The sequence below is a fragment of the Asterias amurensis genome, chromosome 17 (assembly GCF_032118995.1).
Source record: "Asterias amurensis chromosome 17, ASM3211899v1".
In the NCBI taxonomy this organism is placed as follows: domain Eukaryota; kingdom Metazoa; phylum Echinodermata; class Asteroidea; order Forcipulatida; family Asteriidae; genus Asterias; species Asterias amurensis.
In genome coordinates this window covers 8,474,174-8,497,767 of record NC_092664.1, presented here as the reverse complement: position 1 = coordinate 8,497,767, position 23,594 = coordinate 8,474,174, and the positions used below count along the sequence as shown (strand labels likewise).

The window sequence follows — 23,594 nt, the reverse complement described above, 5'->3', positions numbered from 1 at the left end:
TATGGGATTTGAGGCATTGCATGATGATGTATCAATGTATATATCTTTTTGCTAGGTAGATTATGTTCTTTTGAGAACTTGTCTTGCTGTATATTCTACTACCGCTGATTAGATTTTTAGGACCCAAGAGACTTCTGTACTACCGCACACAGTAGATTTTTCGAAATTCAGGAGACTTCTCGGTTTTGATTAAAACTGTCCTGGTCAGGCAGCACATGGTGATACAGCAACCCAATTATACAAAGTCTTACTTTGCCAGTGGTCCTGAAAGGGTGATTCCCTTGCAGAAGTCATCCAGCCAGTCAGGGACAGACGGTGCCACTCCTCCTCCTATTCCATTAGCTCCTACACCACTACCTGATCCAGATCCATCCCCGCCACTCCCCCCTCCTCCACTACCTCCTCCTCCTGAACCTCCTCCCCCTCCTCCACCGCCTCCTCCCGATCCACCTCCACCTGATCCATCACTTCCTCCTCCACCCCTGCTGCCATCAAACGGTGCAGGTATAGGGGCATCAGAAGGCTGCCACTCTGGAGCCGGATAAGATGAATTTGTGAGGATGAGTGGGAGACCTGACACTGCATCGTAGGTCAGCTTTCCTGTAGGATGGATAGAAAATGTTATAGACTATAACTAACTTACTTCTTACATGTAAATAATGTAGAATATGAACATTTGTGATGCTAACATTCAAAAGGGGAGGAGATAAGCTGATAAAAATGCGGTGCCCGCTGCTAAAACATATAGGATTCGAACTGCCTCTAGCTACCGACCAATCTCATTTGTCTAGTTGGTAAGACACTGCTCTAGAATTACAAAGGTTGTGGGTTCCAATCTCACCCGAGTAATATGCCTTTCACAGAGCTCAGGAAAGTACTGGGTATACAGTGCTAACACACATCAGTGTCTATGGTAAAACCAAAATTAATATGATAAAATGTCACAAAACAAAAAGAATCTCAATACAGCCAGGTAGCACAATGAAAGTTAGAAACCCAAGAGCAAACTTTGACAGATTGAAAAAATGAAAAAAAACCAAGGCTTGAGGGTATCCAGGTCTAATGTCAGCAGAAAGACATTTTGCTAAAAGCACTCTTCTCTGACACAGCTAAAAATTGATAATGATGGTATTGATGACTTACCTGCCCCTTCATCAAACTTCCAAAGGTTCTGCAGGCCTGGAGCTGATGCTGCTACATCCATACTCCAGTGGCTCTGGATGGCATTGCTGTCAAAGAAACTGCAGATACAAAACACGTACAAAATCCATGTTACAAAAAACAAAGTATGTATGCAAAAACATAAAATCCATAACATTGGTCAGCAAATATGAGGTTGTGCAAAGAGATTGTGTGTGGTAGAGCAACTGTTCACAGATTCACCTGTGTATTGCGTATCTGCACAAAGTACACAGGTGAATCCGTGCTTTCGTCAAATGAAAAAACAAAGTTTGCTGTCATATTGATATTGAGCTGTCAGTTAAAAGCAAAACTGAATTCAAATAACGATAAAAAAGGAAACAAATTTGATTATTCTCACCTGTCCCATACACGCAGGTCATCAATGATTCCAACAAAAGCACCCTCTGGTTCGAGTCCTGTCCCATCATATCCTGGCTGCCACGCCCCCAAGCAGAGACCGCCAGCAGATGAGAAAATATCCGCTTCGAAGGAGAATGTACGCTTTACAGGCAGCCCCTCTACATCAAAAATGTAAACATCCAGTGCATATGATTGACTATCCCATATCAAGGAGACAAGGTTCCAGACGTCGATGCCTAAGTATAGATCGGTGGTAATGTTGATATTACCGTAGTGAATTGAGATGTATCCATGAACAGTCGAGAGGTAGAATGTCTTAGATGTGGCGTAGGAGAAGAATGTGCCACCGCATCCTTTCGCGCAAGTCTTAATGAAGAATTCCACGCAAGTGTACTGTGTATGCGATAGGTGCACTTCTTCTACGATGACAGCTGAGTCTCTAAATGCGAGGCAGTAACCCGCATATGGGTTGGTTGGATAGCTTGTCCCATCACTATTGAAAATGCCTGCTGTGCCGTCATTGACTTGAACTCGTTGTATTTTACGCCTTATGTCATCTCGTCCATCAGTGGGCTCTGGAATAACAGATTCTTCTGAGGGTGAATCATTGCCACACCCTTGGCATGGTCCGCACAAACCCAGAACAGGACCGAGACAGCACTTTGAAGTTGGTACCTCAACATCAGCGATTATATACCTCTCCATGACGTTAACATGCACATACATGTTAAGGCTTTTCGTTCTGATCTCGTATGACTTTGATGATGTTTTGATCAATGTGAAAGTGTCTCCATCTTCATCGGTCAAGACGATCGGCTCGTCTGGAACAGTTACGTCCCCGTTGACGTGGACGACTGTTATGTAATTCGCAGCATTGTGTCTGATGGTAATGTTGAAATCGGAAAAGGAGACTGCAAGCCCGTTCAGACATACAGATTCTGGTGAGCAAATCAACTGACCAACCTGTGTGGAAAAAAAAGTATTTATTCAAAATTTTAAACAGACTCTCTCTATTAGCAGATAAAAAAAGCACAGTGCTGAAAGCCCAGTTCATACTTCATGCGAATGCGAATTTGACATTACAAATCGCAACAAATAATTTGTGTCAGTTGACTTGTGCCAAACTCCTGCGAAACATTTGCGTCAAAATTTGCTTGCATTCACATTTGCAGGAAGTATAAACTGGGCTTAAGGGAGAATGGTAACCACAGCAGAGCTGTGCCATAATCGCTTTGCGGAATGGGACATTAAGCCATGTACTATGATTGGTAGTTTACATAGGGACACAGAAAACACTATCATGGAAGAGTAGGTGTTTCTGGTTTATAAGCACTCATGTTGATTTCCTCAAGTTGGTGAGCTACAGTGATTAAAGGTATTCATCAAATACCCAACATCTTTAACACTGTGATAAACTGAGGGCATGCCATTTTCCACAGATTTTCTCTCCTAATGGCTATGGTTGACTCATTATGTTTTGTTGTTGCTTCCAAATCAGGACATAATTTGAAGAAAAATGTCTGTTTCCCTTTTCTTTTTCCCCAGACATTGAAGTTTGACGCAGTGACCAATAACTTGGGTATAAGTTTAAGGTGAAATTTGGCATTTATCTAAAGAAATATATTACCTGAATTTCAACATTTCCAAGTTTTGTCAGTTGATAGATCCCAACATCCGGTACATCGAAGCTCAGACCAACAAAGTTTGTAATTTCCTTTGACCTCATTGAGCAAGAGACTTCAGTGCTTCCCGGTGGCAAGTCTGAGACAAGCAGGGAACAATCGGCTCCAGTCCAACCTGGAGAGCAGGTCCCGCACACCTCATCACCCTTCCAGTTGCCAAAGCAGGTACATGTCCCGATCTCTACATCGCAGATGCCGTTCCCATGGCATGGGTCTTGTGGTCCCCCACCTGGACAGATTTTGTCACACTCTGCACCCCAATAACCGTACAAGCAGACACATGTGGTAGTGAAAGTACCAAAGACACACTGTTCTGTACAATTGGGTCCGGCCCAGACTGGGAATGTTTCATCTGGGAAATCATTGCATAGAAGTTGTGCTGGCCAGTTGTCTAAATCTAAGACCGTTTGGCATTCAGTTGCAAACGCTAAAATCGAGTCCTTGCATTTCAGCGACTGGGATGTAGATGAAATATCAGTTAAGCAGGCTATGTAGTAGTACTGAGCACTGGTTACGAGGATTCCACACGCATCTTGTATTGGACCAGAGTAGATCAGTTTGGTGCACAGTCTTTCTGCTTCATCTTTGAGCTCTGGGGTTGAAAAGGTTACAGTTATGGTAAAGTCTAGGTCAGTTGAGATGTGAGCGACAGGGGCACTTGAGGACCACCATGTGGGAGAGATAGAGAAGTCGACTGGGAACAAGAGATTGATATTTGAGATGACATCATATCCAACGGAGCCAAGACCAAAGTCTAGCGGCCACAGTGCGACCACCGTAGAGTCAAAGCGAACTCCTGGTGATCCCCAGCTATTTATCACATCAGTTGGTGAGAAGGGTCTGCCCCAGAAGCAGATGGTGTCCACATAGCCAACAAATGTACCACCTGGAGACAGGCTGGACCCATCGTTAGGTAGCTGCCAGGTTCCTATTCCCATTGTACACCCTGGTGTGAACACTCCTGTTCCAACTATGAAGTACCGATATTGTACAACTCTTGCTGTGTCCACACAGTAGAAATCAATTCTACCAGAGATCTGATTGTAAACTAAAGAGATCTGAAGCCATTCATCGACAACCACAAATATTTCTGTATCTATAACTAAACTACCATAATGTAGATGAAACTTCCCGTCCAATATTGTCACAGCAAATGTTGCTTGATGAGTGAATGATAGTACAGTTCCTGTTGCAGTTCCTGTACACTGAACATAGAACTGCACGGTGATGTGGTCTGTGGTTAGGATCTTAACAGGGATAGGGGTTGACACGATGCCTGAGTTATCAAAGAACAGTCCAAACCCTGCAGGGGATGGGTAGGAAACTACAGGGTAACCTGAAAAGACACGTCCGTGGAATGCTTCATACAGTATGCTTGTTGATGTTTGGAGTTGATACACCGCACAAAATTGGTATGTTAATGAGTAAGTCAGGGTGAAGCGAGTTTCATAAGTGGCCAAGCCAAGATGGCGCAGGGCGCAGATGGGATCGTTGTCGTTGGCTGTACAGGGGGCTTCTGTTGAAACACAGGGGCCACATAAACCTAGGACTCCTACACACGCTGTCTGATGAATGTCAAGTTCAATGTTGATGTAGATGTCCGACATATGGAGAATAAGATGGAAATTATCCGGACCAGTGATGTCAAATCTTCCAAGCTCGACTCTTTCTAGCGCAAACTGAACCAATGGCCCAAATGTTATACTCAAGCCAAGTGTGATAGTTTGATTGTTCAGTATTACCAGAGGTTCATTTGTTACAGCTGATGGAGCATTGATGACAAGAATCTCATCGCCGACCTTGAGGGCAATAGCAGTGATACATGCCTTCTTGTTTTGGCAAGGTGTTTGCCGAACCTGCAAAGTCATCCGGTCACTTTCATATAATGTGTAGTCGCCAATATCAGTGAATACCACACTTGCCCCGTCAAACAGAGTGTAAAAGCCGCTGCTGAAGACAGAGCAGCGATGGATGACTGTGACAGCAGGTTTCTCGATAACAGGTAAGAAGCAGTCTTCACCCTTCCACCCTGCTGAGCAGGTCTCACATTCAGTATCACCATTCCAATTTGTATCACATCGGCAAAGCCCAGACTCTTGTAGGCAGGATCCATGGCCTCCGCATTTTGACAGAAATCCGCCCGGACATATGGAGTTGCAGCTGCTTCCCCAGTAACCTGCTGAACAGAGACATTGCTCAGTTGGTGAGTTGATGTCGCTTGGAAAGAAGCATTGACTATCGCATGATTGTCCGAACCAGGTGGGGAAGGGGATTCCTTGGAAGTAGTTACAGAGCCACCTTGCTGGCCATGAGTCTTCAGGGATATCCAAACGAACTGAACAGAAATCTGCAATGGCAAGGGATGCAGAGAGAGCTGCATACTGACTTCCTGATAGACCATAGTCCCTTATGCAAGACACCAGATAGTACTCAAAATTGGAGGCGTCGAGAGCTCTACATTTGCTGGTTAGTGACGATGATTGAATAACTTCCACGCATGTGCTTCTGACATGTAGTTGAAACTCCACATCAAGGAAAGTGTAGGTGTAAAGTGGTGGTAGGAGATGTAACTTGGCGTAAGAGAACCTCCATGTTGGCAAGCATTGTATCCAGGCTTCAGTTGTGAAATGAAAATGTGCATGATGGATCAGATCAAAAACTACCTCACCTTCCCCCTCATTGAACTTCCACAAGCCGAAAATATGTTTAAGTCCTGGTTGTATGTTCACGCCTTGATAGAGCTGGATATCAAATACAGTCAGTGCCTTGTGCCAGATCCGTAGTTCGTCAAAACTGCAGATGAGAGATTTAGACACTGGAGGAGGAGATGCGTTGTCTGTACCTGGCTGCCATCCCCCAATTACTAGCCTACCACCTGGTATGAAGAGATCAATGACTGTGCTGAATGTATATGCTGCTTGGAGAATGCTACCGTGTGAGTCCACAAGGTAAACCTCTATCCTGTGGAGTGTGCGTTTCCAAACTACCGAGACTTGATTCCAAAGATTGATTTCAGGAACAAGAGCTGTATCAAAGCTTTCTCCAACCATTGATACACGGATGGTTCCAAGATGAACAAAGACGGTATAGGATGATATGGTGCTGTATGAGAGAATAATTCCTTGGTCATCCTGGACTTTGATCAGGAACTCAATGGTTATATCAGTTGCTTCAGTGAAGACATCATTCAGAACGTCCGATGAGAGGTAGCTACCGTCAAGATGTAGACAGAACTCGGCCCCAGTTGGGTCTCTTTCTTCATAGTGGCCACCTTTCCCGAATAATGGTATGAACAAGCTGTCACTTGGCTGTACAAGGTTGTTGTCCTTAATGTAATCAATATCTGTGATATCATTCATCGAATTTGCATCACATGAGCCACAGATGCCCTCTGATTGGTGGCAGTATGCTGAGGGTATCAGCATTAGCAGGTTCAGCGAACGTTCGACGACCCGGAATCTGATATGTAAATTTGACCCACTCTTCATAGAGTAGTCCAATAATGACGTATGCTCCAAGATGAAATTTCCCACACCAATAGACAGGTCATTGTATGAGATTCTCTGTTCATTGTGCCATAGAAGAACACGGCTGTCTCTTGTATAATCAGTCCTCACAACAATAGTCTCTCCGTTGTACTGTATAGCAAAGGCTGTGACACAGGAGGACCGATTATAACAAGGGAGTATCCTGACCTGCATTGCAAAGTCTGTTGGTAGGTCTTTGGTGATGTAAAACTCACCAAACTCTTTGAAGTCAAACTGGATCCCGTCATAATTGACAAGATGCCCCTGCCCATACATGTTACAAATTGGCATGGTTGCATTTGGTTCATTGTCCGTTTCACTTGTTAAGCACTCAGACCCAGTCCATCCTGATCTGCAATCTGTGCAGTTACTTGCTTCTGACCAGGTGGTTTCACAGCTGCACAGCCCTGTTTCCTGGACACACACTCCGTGCAAATTACAAGGTGAGGACAGTCCACCGGGGCATGGCAAGGAGCAGGTGTCTCCCCAGTGTGCCTCATCGCAAGTGCATTTGTTCGCATCAATTGTCCCGAAAACGCACTCCTTCTTTTCACACTCAAGTTTGACAAACTGGATGGAATCGCTGATGTTCTTGCAGAGGTTATCGAGTGGGGAGGAGGATAGGTTGAGAGCAACTTCGCAGTACGATGAGAATGCTTCAATCGATGGTGCAGCAGAAGACAGTCCCTTGTCGACAACATAATCCATTAAGCAGGTCTGGTAGAAGTAGGCCCCAAGTGCTGGCCCAAGAGCTTGACATTCCACAGCAACCGGACTTTCTAAAAACAGCGCCTGGCATTGTTCTTCAGCAGCTTGCCTGTCCTTGTCACTACTGAACTTATTGTAAACCTTTCCAACAAAGTCGTAACCACTGGAGCTCGGTGTGGGATCCAACGGTGCACCTGCTAGAGACCAAACAGGACCCCCTACTTCAAGTATGTACAGGTTATTTTTGTGGATGAGATCTTCCACAATGATTCCATGTCCTGCAGACATCTTCCATAAAGCAGCTAGGCCAGGTGCATCAGGCTGTGCATTTAATGCTGAACTCTGCCATACAGTCAGTATATCAAAGGTGCCTTCCCAGATCCTTAACTCATCCATGTAACCGACAAACTCTGTCAATGGAGGTTGTTCCATAGAAGGGTCACGACCTGGTTGCCATCGACCCAATGCAAGTGTTCCACCAGTTTTGAAAATATGGCTGCTGATTTCAAATGATGAGCTCTGCAGGCCTCCAGCATGGTTGATGTAATACAGGATGCAGTGTCCTGTGGTATAGTAATACATGAAGGATACGAATCCCCATTCTTGAGTTTCCGTTACGATTCCTGTGTCAAAGATGACGTCAGCATAATGCACTTTGAGTGAAATGTCATTTGTGATGGCAAAAGAGTGTTCACTGAGGTATGAAACCAGGGTACCTCCTTGGGTAGTAGGGTCTTCCCCTCGAAGGATGAATTCTATGGTGATGTCGGACGCAGTCTCAAAGATATTTACAAAAGGCTCACTTATGCAAGCTGTGCTGTTGAAAAACAGTGCATTGCCTGATGGTTTGATTTCACGGGTTTCTTTGTATTCTTTATACTCGTATACAAACTGTGCAAGCTCCGATACGGGAATAGTACAGAATGCTGCAAATGGTCCATTGATGATATCATATGTGATGTTTGCAAGTGAAACAAAGCTGTCCGGTCCGACTTGGAAGTTGTTGTCCGTGTTGTTGTCGCAGCTTCCAGCGAAAGTGCCTTCTGTGTTTTGGCAAAGGTCTTGCGGAACAACCAGCTGCAAGTTGATGTATCGGTCTTGGATTAATATGGTTACCTCGCTCGCCCCTTCTTTAGATATGATGTATGTAGTTGGTGATGTCTTGATTAGAGTGTGCCCTGTGGAAAAATGAATTGGCTGTTCATAGATCAACACCTCTCCAGCAATAAAAACAAGATGGTCAGTTCCTGGCTCAAAAGGCACCCTAAAGCTCAAATCAAGCCCGCTTAAAGCCTCTCGCTTTCTACGTCTACTCGTTGGGTACAACTGCATCCAGAGGTTGGTGATGCACACAACACCCTCTTCACAAGGAACTTGTCGAACATAAACCGACATATCTGAAGTGCTTGAAAAGGTGAACTCTCCTTGGGCTTCCATATTGTATGCCGTACCATCAAACATCAAGTAATGTCCATAGCTAAAAAATGATGCCACAGCAGTTTTGCCCAGATTAGCAGATTGCTCAGAGCCAGTAGTGGTGCAGTCGACTCCATACCAACCCTCTTCACAAGTGCTGCAGTCTGACTGAGTGGTATAGTACACTGGGCATTCACACATGCCATTTGATTCCAGGCACACACCATTGTCTCCACAGGGGTAACCAGCTCCACCGTCGCACTGATCCGCACATTCATTCCCCCAGTAGCCTGGATAGCATTCACATGTGACGTTCAAGTCTGGCATGGTCACTGGATACCCTGATAAACAATATGTGCCACAGTCAGCCCCAATCCACTTTGGAAACTTTCTTGTAGGAAAGTCATTGCAGAATGGCTTCGCCAGGTACGATACCTCACCTACTGTATGATTACATTGGTCAGCAAAGGCAAGCACAACTTCCATGACAGTGTCCGGGTTCTTGCTGAGTACATAATCAAGAGTACACATCAAGTGGTAGTAGTCCGCTAATCCCATCCGACTGCATTCACTGAATGATGGTGACATGATGAAGTCTTCACAAGCTTCTTCTGCTCTCTTCCAATCTGAATCATCACTACTTGGTAGAGCATATAAATCCCTAACATTTTGCTCACTTTTAACAGTCGCTGAAGAAAACATCCATTGTGGTGCACTCCACGGCTTCACCTGCATTGTGAAATCACCCGAGGACACAGCATCATGAAATTCCGACCCCTGACCCTCGTTGAGTTTCCAGTAACTGGCAAGTTGGGCGACATCAGTGCTGGCTGCAGTTCCAATTCTTTCCTTGAGTTCTGACTGCTGGAATAATGTTTTCCAGATCTTTATTTCATCAAGCTGACCGACAAAGCCACTCTGAGGAGGCTGTCCTGAGTATCCTGGTGGAGGATACCACGATCCAAGCACAAGCTTCCCTCCAGGAGAGAGAACATCTGGCGTCCCGAAGTTGAAAAGTTGGGTCTGAAACTCACCAGCAGGATCAAAACAGTAGATCTGCAGTAAACTGGTTGACTTCTGCCAGACTAGGGCAACACGGTACCAAACATCCCTGGAGATACCAAAGTTGGTTGAATAAGCCTGGGTGCCATACTGCATGCTGAAGTGCGTGTCGCAGTACGCAACAGCAAAAGTCTCTTTCAAAACGTAAGACAGGATTGTACCACAGTCTGTTTCACCTGGTGCCAGTTTCAGATCAAACTCAAATGTCACATCCGAGTCAGAGAAAGTGTTCAACTCAACCGACTCGGCACTTGAGTGATCAAACAACAGACAGTAAGTTGCTCCTGAGTTCTCAATATCTTGAATTTCCTTGTACTGTCCGAATTCATAGATGAATAAGGTAGAGTTTGAAGCCACTTTCCAGCTAAATCCAAAGATGTTGTGGATGTTGTACTGGTTAAGGATTACCGTTGCATTCTCTCCAACCATGAGGACTTGACCGTCACTTGTAACAAAATCGTCAAGCTGATTTGAGTTGCAAGCACCCAACAAACCTTGCATGGACTGACAGGATGTATGTGTGATTCGAACTCTAACATCCAAGTACCTCCCTCGGATGTGAACATTCACGTACCATTGTCCCGGTATGTACAACTGGTAGTGGTCGTGGGCTTCTCTTGTCAACCAACATCTTGAAGTTATCTTGATACCAAATCCTGGCTTGAACTCTTCCCCGTCGATCCAGACGTAGCCACTATTCTCCTCAGTTGTGTAACCCCCATGTATGGTAACAACCTTCTCCTGGTTAAGCTCTATTGCAAAAGCATTGATGCATGTAGCTTGGGAGACAGACTCACATGGCACCATTCTTACCTGAGCATCTGCGTCATGGCTCTTAAACAACTGGTTTTCACCCGTACCGTAGTACTTGTAAGATGCCCCGTCAAAAGTAGTGAAGTGTCCCCTGCCATATGCTGTGCCATAATGATACCCGTCGTTTTCATTCGGTATCTGGATAAGTCCAACAGAGCAGTCTTCACCAATCCACCCCTCTGCACAAGTCCTGCAGTCCTCACTCTGGTGCAGCCCAGCTTTGCATGTGCAGTTTCCGGAGGTTGGGTCGCAGATACCATTGCCAAAGCAGGGGGTTTCAGCTCCACCGATGCATTCAAATTCACAGCTTGGTCCCCAGTAGCCGTGGTTGCATTGACAATATCCAGGATCAGTTTCATTGGCATTTATTCTCTAAAATGATAAAGCATAAATGAATGACTTAATAATTTTACTAAGAACACACAATGTTGCTGATTTACTTTAAAAAAAAAATAAGCAATTTTAAAATAAATTTTGTCACAGGACTCAGAAGTACAGTGCTTATCACATATTAGTATTAGGGTCAACCACAAATAATATATGTTTCATATCATCCCTGACAGCGCCTGATGCAAAATTTACATCTATTAAAGTACCTACTGCTAAAAAGTTGGATTTGAAATGCCTCTAGCTGCGAGGAAAACTAGTGCTTACCTTTTCAGTTCCCGCTATTTTTATAAATTTTGAACAGGGTTGAGTCCTACTACTGTAAATTTGTCTTTGTGCAACCCAAAAAATGATCTATATTCTGATTGATCAGGGGTGTGATAAAGCGCTATATAGAAACCGAGTATTATGATTATTATTGTATATTTGGTTTGCGGTAACACCATGTGTGTATCTACTTGCCAGGTAGGTCTTCTGACGATGATTAGAGCAAGCTAGTCGAAACGTTGAGACTAATTTAAGAACTGACTCCGCGGTAGTACAGTTAATCACGATCCTAAAAGCTAAAGTAGTAGTCCCAGCCTATTTTCTATACCATCCGCCCGGGTAATAGTTAAAAGCAGGACAGTTCTTTTTAGAACTGAGAAATCTCCCGAACCCCCAAACATCTACTTCGCGGTAGTAGAATAAAGCAAGACAGTTCTCTAAGAACAAACTCTACCTTGCAAGTAGGTACACACATGGTGTTACCACAAACCAAACACACATTGATACCTCACCATGCAATGCCTCAAATCCTATATTATCATTATTATTATTCTTATTTGTATCCTACCTCGTTTTCTGGAATCTCGTCTCCAGTGCAGGGGATTAGGAAGCTGGCAGACGCTTCGACTTGGAATCTTCTGTTGGACAAGGAGTATGCCAGGTACCAAGTTGCTTTATCTTCAGCGGTTGAGAGTCTGGAAAATATTTTTGAAAGTCAAAACGGTGTTAAAAATATTATGGTATGTCTACTCCTGAAACTTCTCAAAATATTTGACAATGACATGGTATACATGTATATACATATATATTTTGAGAGATCCCCTAGGATCACAACTAACTGATTTGCGCTATCGGCAAATTTTCTGAACATCTGAACTTTTGGCGTACTGGCAACCTATAACACTTGACCATTGATTATTTGATCCTTTGGCCATATCATTTATTTTCTTTAAAAACTCCGAAGAAATAGGCAACATCTGATGAAATTAATTTGCTCCAGAACCAAATTTCACATAAAATTGGTGGGACGACCCCGCGTAAACCCCTTGGTAAACGCCAGCTAGTCAACACATCTGGCCAACTTGTTCTATCCAGTCAATATATAGAGATCAATGGCCCCACTCAAATGACATCATATGCTTAAAAGTATATTTATAAAAACAAACAAACATTCTTCTGGACTGTGGTTTGCATTACCTTAGACTGAAAACATTAGTGTGGTTTCCAGGTTTGAATTTCGTTGGCTGCCCTAAGCTCTCTCCAGCCACGCTACCCTGGACGATAGATGACACTGCGAAACGGTTATCCGGACCGATCGGCAAGTACACATTGTGGGGGTTCTCATTCCTGTAGCCGAACCATGCGATGTAACCTGTCCCGTTGACCTCGGGTGACACACACTCTAGGAGTGGAACGAGTATATCGCTACCTCCATCACCATCGTCTGGATCGCGGTAACCACCATGACCGCTCATACAGCTGAAGCAGTGACCCAAGCCAACGAACCCTAGAAGATACAGAACACAATAATAATCAACTGAAGTTAATACCAATAACAATAATAATGGCTTCTTATTTAGCGCGCATGGCCATCACTCGATAATGCTCAAAACGCTTCAACATAAAATATTTTCCTGCAAGGTATGTATGTGGCAAAGTTCAAGTGGAAAAAGTGACTGACTTTGACCAATTTGAACCAAGTTCTAATTCAATAGGTGTAAAACTTCTCATTGATCTTTTTTAACTTTGATACTTTTCAATAACTGATTTTTTAGTTCCTTTTATAGTGAAGTATTGTGGGTTTTTTTATTTGTTTTTGTACTTAAAATCATTTAAAATAAAATAATTTGCTATTTTGTTATTGTTGTCATTTTACATTGAAAATTAATTTCTCGTTTGTGGATAATAAAGTGAATTGAATTGTATTGAATTGAATAAAACTCTTACCTCCAAGACAGGACCGACAATCCGGCAAGGACCACCCTTCAATACACTCATCACAGCTAGCGCCGGTCCAGTGTCCGTGTTCAGGGTCCATGTAGCATTCGCACTCGCTTCCCCCTTCCTCCGTTGCGTAACCATTCAGGCAGAGGACGGCACAGTTGGTGTTCCAGCCGATGTAACCCTCGGAGCATTTTTGACATTGGTCGCCGTCAAAGCGAGGCAGGCATTGCTCACAAGACTCTCCATCCAAGCCATGAAAGCAGACACACTGGGGGGATGAACTGGTAAGGGTGCAGTTCCCTGGAGATCACACAACACACACAATAATAATCATCATAATAATAAAAAGGTATTTATATTGCGCTTTTCCAAGACATGACCAAAGCGCATGACAAAGAAAAGGATAAATTTAAACTTGCAAGAAACAAATCATTAATCTATTATTTAGGAAAGAGATAAGTTTTAAGTTTTTTCTTAAAAGTAACAACACAAAAAGATTTACAGACATTAGTTGGGAGATTAATCTAGATTCACAAACAAGTTGTTTCTGGGTCACACCCAAACTAGTTCTCAAAATGTCAGAACACGTCCTAAGAAAATCGTAAAAGCTCCGTTTGTAATACGTCCTTCTCGTTTTATGTACGTTGCCACTCCATCTGATTGCAGAACAGGATGGTGGCCTAAAAACTTTTGTCATCAAGTCAAAAGTTCGAGTAATTCCAGTGCCGACACAGTAAGGTTTACCCATTGGAATGGTACGGTTGGTCTCAGTTAAATATTCATCTAACCCAATGCCGCCACAGTGTCTAAAAATAAGTACTTTATTGTTATCATGCAAAAAAAATAGATAATGGCCTCATGTTTCGACCCTGCCAGAGGATAGTTACATATATATTTGGTTTGCGGTAACACAGGTAGATTTTGTTCTTAAAGAACTGTCTAAGAACAAACTCTACCGGGCAAGGAGATACAAACACGGTGTTACTACAAACCAAATATATATTGATACCTCACCATGCAATGCCTCAAATCCTATATAGGATAAATATAGTTTTCATTATACACACACAAAACAAGTTGTTTAAAGCTGGGTCACAAAAATCGTGAAAGCTCTGTTTTTAATTACGTTGCCATTCTGTCTAAATGCAGAACGGGATGGCAGGCTCAAAGTTCTGGGGCACATGTATCCTGATCAAACCTGTTCCAAGTGCGGCTTCGGTAAGATTTACCCAATGGAATGAGATGGATGATCTCAGTTAAATATTCATCTAATGCGAACGTGCCACAGTGTCGAAATGCTTACTTAATTGTTATCGTGCAAAAAGTATTAAGTACTGTTGTGATTAGGTTTGCACGCATTGACATTAGTCATACATGTAGTGTTCATTCATGTTGCAGAACGTTTATTTTCATACTTTGTGTACTATTTTTCTATACAATTGTGCATGTGCGTAGCCGGACTCTCAGGGAATCTCTCGGGAAATTTGAATTAAAAAAGATAATGGCCTCATGTTTCGACCCTGGCAGAGTCTTTCTCGAAGGATAAATATAGTTTTGATTGTACCATACCTCTATTACTGCACTCAGGCTCTCCAGCGCAGTATATCTGGCTGCAATCATCGCTAGTGAAGCCAGGATTACAAAGACATACAGAGCGGCCGTCTCGACGGACACACGTTCCATAGTTACTGCAATCTGGCTCACCGGGACAGTCAAGCTGCTCGCAGTATTCACCTACAAAAAGATGGACAGTGTTCATTTATAATTAGTCGCTGGTTAATTGGTAGTGACCCCTTGCAAGCAAGTCACACGCGGCGACTGAGCCACGCCCACCATTTTGGTGGTCAACAGGTTTACCTAAAATGCGCACAAGAGTTAAGACTAGTCTTATCTCGAGTTAGGACAAGCCTTAAGTTTGAATTATCTCCTCGGACTTGTCCTAAGTAAGGACTAGTCCTAACTCTTTGTGAAATTGACCCCTCGGCAGTTTTCCTCGGGGATAAGAGACACAGTGTGAAAAGAGCAGAAGCAAAATTCTTAGTCCCCAAGTTTTTCTTGTAGAAGTAGATAGACAGCAGGGGTCGATTTCACAAAGAGTTAGGACAAGCCCTTACTATAAGACTAGTCCTAGGAGAATCAAAAACATATACATGTAGCTCGTCCTAAGTTAGGATGAGTATCTCGTCCTAACTCGAGGTAAGACTGGTTTTAACTCTTTGTGAAATCAACTCACAGGTTACCAGTTTCAAATAAGCTGTGCTAAGCAAGTTTTTGAGCTTACAGGCTTTATGAAATCAGGCCCAGTGGACTCTGCTAAGGCTGGGAATTGCTACATGTATAATGAGGTTAATAGTTTGAGTATGTGTTAGAGAAGCATTTTTGGTTCACAAAGTTTGAAATTCTTTTCTGAAAAACATGAATAGCAGGACAGTTAGGATTCTGAAAATCTGAAACTCGAGTCTGTGAAATCGATCCCTGGAATGCTAGATTAGTTGGAGCTGACAAACTCACCTTTATATCCTTCCTGACAGACGCAATTGAATCCATTACAACTTCCATGCTCTGAACATTCAACATCACAGCTGGTGCCAGTGTAACAGTCGTAGCATTTACAGAAGGCGCTGTTGGGTGGATCTTGCTCACCATTGGTGCATGGTATCTCACAGATTTCACCCATCCAGCCTTGGTTGCAATTGACGCACTGTGGCGGATCAAAGTTGTCTCCATCGCATGTTCCTACCATGGGAAATATTTGAGTTATTACAAAACTTGAGTGAGATCATGGATAAATTATAATAATAGGAAGAAGAATAAAAAAAAAAAATCATATCGGCCTCCACACTGCTCATTTTCTGTGACTGTATTAAACCTTATTACATTGTATGCACCCTGTAAGGCTGTGCTTTTGACAGTATGGAAATAAGTGTGAATTGAATTGAATTTAATATATAGCGCTTGCGATATTGGCGTCTCAAAGTGTTTATTATACTCATAATGACTGGCCATGAGGTAACTAGTGTACGTCTATTCCCCCTAGAGACTTTGAGTGACCAGAAGAGGGACCTATTTCCCGAAGCCGAAAGCCGAGGGAAATAGGTCCCTCTTCTGGTCACTCACAGGCCCGAGGGGGAACAGACATACACTAGTTAACGATTTATGCCAGTCAACATGTGTTTTAAAACACAGCTCGGTCTTAAATGGAAATAAGAACAGAAATCTGGAAAAAAAGGGAAGTTTTGTAGTTGCTGTTAACGGTTCAAGTCAAGAGAAGGCGCTGTAACCAGGCACTATTTTCAAAGACTAGTGCCCACTCGGGAACTAGTTCCGCAAAACATGCGCGCGCGATCACTAGACTAAATTAGTTTATCCCAAATGACCCTGTTTCAGCCAACCAGAATACAGAACAAGCAAGAGGTGTGTTATAACAGTATTTATTTCCAGACAAGTTTTGAAGTTTAAGAGTTACATGCGTATGAGGCCCACTTATGTAACACCTTGTAAGTGTTAACAAGGTGCCGAGGCACATTCAGCAGCCACTGCCAGAAATACCTAGGCCAACCCACACGCTTGATCAGAAAAAAATTCTATAACTGAAAAATTTACTGGAGCAGGACTTGAACCAACAACCTCCAGATTAACATACCAGCACTCTACCAACTGACCTATATCCTGCCCTACGTTGGCAGTCTCCCTATAATTATTCAGTTATAAATACTTAAAATTCCACTAACCTCTCTGACTGCAGTCTGGTGTACCAGGACAGTCTGGTATCTGACACCCTAAACCTTTCCATCCGCTCTTGCAGTAGCATTCCTGGTCAAAGACATTGCAATGTCCATGTCCGGTGCAGTTTGTCCCCACACCTGGGCACCCTTGAAATGTACACTGTGGACCTAAATGGGACCAATAAAATTGTTCAAATAAAACCATGATTTTTGAAAACTGCAATTTCCCCCTTTTTATCCCCGTATTGTCACTTAAAAATGTGCACATTGGCTCTAAAAAGATGGTGTTTGCTACTTTAAGTTCTAGGATTGGTCATATAAATTTGTGTCAAAGTTCAACCATTTCTGTCTGTCCTAAATTTGTCCGTTTATCTTGTCTCTGGCTGAATACTAGAAGCCGGGACTGATGAAACCAGCCTTTATTCTTTGTTTGTTTGTTTGTTTGTTTGTTTGTCTTTGCTCTGTTTGTCCGTTTGTTGTGTCTCTGTCCGTCCACTGGCTAATTACTACAAGCCTCGACTGATAAAACCAGCCTCTATTCTTTGTTTGCTTGTTTGTTTGTTTGTCTTGTATCCAATTGTCTGTTTGTTGTGCCTCTGTTTTTCCACAGGCTAATTACTGCATGTACAAGCCACGGCTTATCAAATCAGCCTCCATACTTCTCTGTTCGTTTGTTTGTTTTGTCTGTTTGTCCGTTTGTTTTGTCTTTTTCTGTCTACAGGCTAATTACTATAAGCCACAGCTTATCAAATCAGCCTCCATACTTTCTCTGTTTGTTTGTTTGTTTGTATTGTCTCTGTTTGTCCAATTGTTTTGTCTATGTCTGTCCACAGGCTTATTACTAAAAGCCTCGGCTTATCAAATCAGCCTCCATACTGTTTCCTTTTTTTTTGCCTTTTCAAGCCTAGTGTAACTCAGTCTATTCTGTTCATTATTACCTAAATAAATTGTATCATTGTTTTTTTGACAGTTGACAGTTTGGGGAAAGATGTAAATTTATTGATAATGATGATATGCATAAGTCAGACATGCAACTTTCTTATTGCAAAAAAAAAGAGGAAATGGCCGATCACACTTAACTTTTTTTACAGTGTTTTTCAGTTTTCCATGGCACTGTTTCGAGAGGAAAAAGAGGAAAAAGCTGATCTCAGCTGAAAAGTGCATGCCTGATAAGTACTGTAAAAATAAAAATAAAAATAATAATCGAGTAATTACTTACCCCACCATGCAGAGTCACACAAACACACATCATCTCCACAGAGCCCATGCCCATCGCATTCTCTGTCGCAACCTGGCCCAGTGAAACAGGGATCACATGCACAGCTTCCATCATTCAGCGCAGTTCCATTGACGCAAGACAACTCACAGGCGTCTCCGATCCAGAACCGATCGCACAAGCACAGCGGTATATCCCCCGTCCCATCGCAGACGCCATTTTCGTTACAGTCCGGTTCACCAGGACAGTTTGGTATGTGACACCCGTCCCCTAACCATCCATCGTCGCACAAACATTTCAAGTACACCGTGCAAAACCCATGACCAGAGCAAGGCTCGTCAACTCCAGGGCAGTCTGTAATCTCACAGAAGTCGCCCCACTTTCCAGAATTGTATCCGTCATCGTTACCACACTGGCATTTATCGTTTGCGCAGGTGCCATATCCGCTGCATTCTTCCTGGCAGCCTTGCCCGTGCCAACAGCCACTGGTGCACAAACATACGCCGCTGTCCATTGGATACTGGTATCCGTGATCTGGTCCGCATGGTATATCGCACGCTTCTCCCATCCAGCCAGCGATGCAACTGCGGCATTCTGGGATTGGCATAACTTCAGTACAGTTGCCGCGGTCATTGCAGTCTGGTTCACCGGGGCAGTCTGGAGTCTCACAACCCAGCCCGATCCATCCTTCTCTACAGACACAGGTATCTAAAACATAAAGTAATTGGGTGTAATTTTAAAACTTTCATTTCTGACAACCATGAACCCCTTTGACCACATTCAAGTTCAGTCTGTAGTATGACACATTATGGACTTTGTTTTCTAAAACTTTACTTATATTGTTTTTTTTAATGAGATAACACGCAACTGATATCTCACTGATATTACCGCTGCATCCCACCTGTGGTACTGTCTTCCTGTCCCCGTTCTTAGCGCGGAACGTCTGTTTCAAGGCCCACACAATCTCCAACTGGTTCCTTCACTGTATAATATCACTTTTAGTGTTTTTGTTTTAAAATTTATTGTATAAAAGGTGCCTCGATCCTTGGTACAGGAGCTATATAAAAATAATGAATAATAACTGGTTGTCCCATTACGTTTGTTCTTCTCCCTTCGCCTTGCAATCCTTTGGTAATTTGGCGCTATATAAACCCAGCTACTATTATTGTTATTTCACGTAAATGTTGGATTTAGTGGGGTGTTATGGCTGAGCAGACACGAGCACAGAACTCAAGCTCTGGTGTTTGTGCTCAGCAGAGGGGTGTGTTTGAGTCAAGACACTTAATTATAACTGCTTCTCCCCACCCAGGGGTAAATGGGTACCTGTGTGGGCAGAGATGGTTTAAGAAATGAATTAAATGGCACAGTGACCAGGGGTAATGATATGCTGGAGCGCTTTGAGACATCCTTGGGGTCTCAAAGACACAAATAAACACCAAATATTACTCACACTTACCAAAGAGACAGGTGCCACGCCCGGAGCAGTCGGTGTTAAACAAGCCAGGACAACCAGGTTGGTCGCAGTACTCTCCTCTTCCCCCTTCAAAACCACAGAAACACAACCCGTCTGGGGTACACTTGCCAAAATCTGAGCACAAGATGTCGCAGTGCGGGCCATGGTAGCACGGATAACATTTGCAGAAGCCCGAGTTTGGTGGGGTCTAAAGGGATTCAATACAAAATAACTCATCACAACATTTTTTTTCTGCAGGACTGTATAGTAAGAGCGCTGTGTATACAGTGCCAAAAAAGCACAGGTGAAAGGCAAAACCCAAATCACATGGACCTTAGGGACCATGGATAAACTATGTCACGGGAACGACCGCGTCGCGACGCGTTCCTTCGCGTGACAAATTGAACAAAAGAAAATTTACGGAGTGGAACGCGTTCTTCTCAACCGTCGGGTCTTGAGGAAGACCCACTGTATAACAAAGGAACAATGGTGAGGCCGAAAACCACTGTGTAGTTATAATCGGCTTATCTGGGTAGATATAAACCCAAGTTGTTTCCACTGCAATTTACTTAAACTGTCGTTTCAATAAATAAACAACAACCAAAGATCCATGTAAATTATAATAACTGTGTCTCCGGTCTAGTTTATATTTTGACTAGTTTTTTTCAAGTTACAAAAAGATTAATCCTAGCCCTTTTCACGCAATAAGTCAAAACACAACCGCAGATTAAAAAATAAAAAATATTGCGTCTTTGCACGACCGACATGCAAAATAATCCCCCAAAATACAACAGAATAAAACAAAACCAAAAGGGGAAAACATTTTACATTCAAAACAGTAAAACTATACCTTTTTTTGTACATCAAAGGTATCCAAAATGTTTCATGTTTGAACAATGAAGCCAACACGTTATGTAGTTTTTCTTAAACACGCTTAATATTCCCAAGGAACTGCTGAAAATTCACCACGTTGTTGACATGCCCAAGCTACCAGCAACGGCGCCAATGTTGTACGCTGGTTAGTATTGCAATTTTCGGACACCAGATTCTCCCGAAAGTCTTAATCTCAAGGCGGTTGTAACTAATTTCGTAAGCTGTTGCGCAATTTTTCCAACGGAGGGCGGCTCTCCCGCTATCACATTGTTTAGGATAGCCCTCTAGCGTTCAATGTTTCTTGCATTATAGTTTGTTGCACGCAAAGTACCAAGACTACTAGGCCGGTATTATGAAAACACTGTGTGTGAGTGTGTCGCTGGATATAGTGTGTTTGTGTACTACGATGTAATTTTGCGTTGTGTTTTGTGTGATTGCGAGCCGGTCAGCATGATTTCGCGGTACCTTTATGAACACATCGTGTAAGTGTAATCATCTCTGTAAACACGGGTCCTAATGTAATAATTAGATGTAGATACAAAATAAGTTGGCGATGATTTCAAATTTAGGAATAATAGTCACCACTTCAACTTGTTATGGCAGTAGCATATTATTGTATTGGCTTTGGTAAACTCGAGGGTTGGCTGTACATGGACATCTCCAACCCATTGTCTGGTGTATACCTGAGCTAGACCGCAAACACTAATCCTTCACCCCTTCGTGGCTTACTTGGGAGCTGCCTTGTCCATGTAATCTGAACAACAAAAGGCACCAACAATAGAGTTCGATAATGAGGGACCTTAAAAATCAGTGAAGCGCTTAATCCATCTTGGGACGGGCGCGTGACAATTTTGGGACGGACTCGTTCTAGAACGAGTCTGACCGCGGGCGGCCGCGTTCTTAGTTTATCCATGGTCCCTTATGTATTGACGCCATCCAGTCTAAAACTTCTTGTTGAGTTTTCAATCCAAGTTCAATCCAATCTTCAGGCTTTTGAACACTAGCATAAAAATTCCATCATATCATTTTTTTGCCGTGTTAAAGGTATGTTACAGAATTGGTAAGAAAACAAAATCGTGAAGATCACAGATTTACGCCAAACTTACACGGTCTCGATGATAGTAGAAAACATGCCTTGAAATATTTCTGTCTGAAATGCCTTATTTGATGAAAAATAAATAACTTAACTTTGCGTTTAGAGTTTATCGCTCAGTGAGCGTTTTTTTTTTTTGCATCAATGTCATGCAAAATGTGTAATCGGTTTTTCACTATTTTCTCGTGACCCATCCCATATGGCTGATCGATCTCAAACTTCTACAGGTTTGTCAGTTTATGTGTATGGTGGATTTATAAAGTGCTTACGCTGCCAGCAACTGTTTTGTTAGCAAAACCAATTCTGTAATGTTCCTTTAAACACAAAAAGGAGGAGAAAATTTTGAAAAAATAACAAATCAGCCTTAACGTATGTGTAATTACCTCTCTTCCATTGTCGCAGAAGAAATTGCAATCTTCTCCAATCCATTTGTTATCACAGTGACGACACACTGGAACCGGTTCCTCAGGGACACAATCTCCTTTTCCAAAGCAATCCGGGGTACCAGGACAGTCTGGCTCGTGACAACCAACACCCTGCCAGCCACTTGTGCAGTAGCATCTTCCACTTGCTCGGTTGCATTCTCCATGACCAGTGCAGTCTTCGCCGAACCCGGGGCAACCTGGCAAGGTGCATGTGTCTCCACGCCACCCGTCAAAACCGCAGTCGCAGACGCCATTCAAACAAAATGTACTCTTGTCGTTGCAGTATTTTTCACATGCCAGCCCTGCGTAGCATGGTTCGCATATGCACTCCCAGGTGCCGTTGATCTGTTGTGGCATGCCCGAGATGCAGCGAAGTTCACATCCGTCTCCCATGTAAGTATCGTCACAGTTAGTACACTTTGGGTCCTCACCATCAGGTGGGATGGGGCAATCGCCGTGCCCATTACAGTCGGGATTCCCAGGGCAGTCCGGCAGATGACATCCAATCCCTTCAAAGCAAATGTAACAAAATGACATCATTTTCGAGGTATTTTTATTTTGCAAAGGGCACTTCCGAAAATCTTAAATTCTATGAAAAACTTTTGAAGGGATGCCAAGAACAAAATCAGGCCAACAGAAGCTATGACCTCTGTGTAATACAAGGGCTGTAACATTAAGTTATCTTTTGTGGGAGTGTTGGCTGTGAGCCGGTGTGGTCTCGCCATTTCTAACAGTATACTTCATCAGGAGAAACAATAATGCCCAGAAACAAATGTCCTGTGAAGGGAAATTGTTTGTCAGATTTCTAAAACGTTTTATACAAATAACAAAAAATTTAACACAAACCTTACCTTTCCATCCTGGATCACACAGACAGTCAAACGTTGCTGTATTGCAGGTTCCGTGGTTGCTACAGTCTACAGACACACCGGGGCATCCTGGGGTTTGACATCCATCACCACGATATCCAGAATCAAAGTCGCATACGCAAGTGTCGTTCTCACACACACCGTTGTCGGAACACACTTTGCTACATCCCACCCCGGTGTAGCAGCTGTCGCAAACACAGCCACGCTGGTCACCATAATTGTAGCCGAACTCGCAGGGTACATCGCAGATCTCGCCAGCCCAAGTTGCCTCACATTGACAGCGCCTGGGTGTTTCTTGTACACAATTACCATGTCCTTTTATCAAGAGAACAAAGACAACATTTTATTTATCAACATGGTCAACATTTTATTTATTAGTATAATCTGCTGTACACCTATTGACAATACTTTGTCAATTAATGGAGAACTTGAGTTTCTGTGAACATCAAAGACTAGTGTTCAATTTCATTCCTGCTTGGAAACATTTCTAACAAAAGTACCTGTATACTGCTGACAAATACAGTCAACATACGTTATAAACAGCGATGTACATTCTGAAGTCTTGAAACTCATTCCTGCTTTTCTTTGTTTT

General features: G+C 43.0%; 1 protein-coding gene across 1 annotated transcript in view; it reads right to left on the bottom strand.

Annotated features, from left to right (window-relative positions):
- The window catches only part of LOC139950099 (uncharacterized), a 57,946-nt gene that overhangs the window by 12,979 nt on the left and 21,373 nt on the right, over positions 1-23,594 (bottom strand). Inside the window, exons 13-26 of the mRNA XM_071948727.1 lie at positions 22,985-23,317; positions 22,092-22,642; positions 19,746-19,950; positions 18,293-18,997; positions 17,080-17,241; positions 15,860-16,084; positions 14,918-15,082; positions 13,352-13,648; positions 12,602-12,911; positions 11,973-12,099; positions 3,170-11,122; positions 1,541-2,505; positions 1,144-1,241; positions 252-600 (exon numbers count right to left, since the gene is read on the bottom strand). Of these exons, the coding sequence (XP_071804828.1) occupies positions 252-600; positions 1,144-1,241; positions 1,541-2,505; positions 3,170-11,122; positions 11,973-12,099; positions 12,602-12,911; positions 13,352-13,648; positions 14,918-15,082; positions 15,860-16,084; positions 17,080-17,241; positions 18,293-18,997; positions 19,746-19,950; positions 22,092-22,642; positions 22,985-23,317 (12,445 nt within the window). The remainder of the gene's footprint in view (positions 1-251; positions 601-1,143; positions 1,242-1,540; positions 2,506-3,169; positions 11,123-11,972; positions 12,100-12,601; positions 12,912-13,351; positions 13,649-14,917; positions 15,083-15,859; positions 16,085-17,079; positions 17,242-18,292; positions 18,998-19,745; positions 19,951-22,091; positions 22,643-22,984; positions 23,318-23,594) is intronic.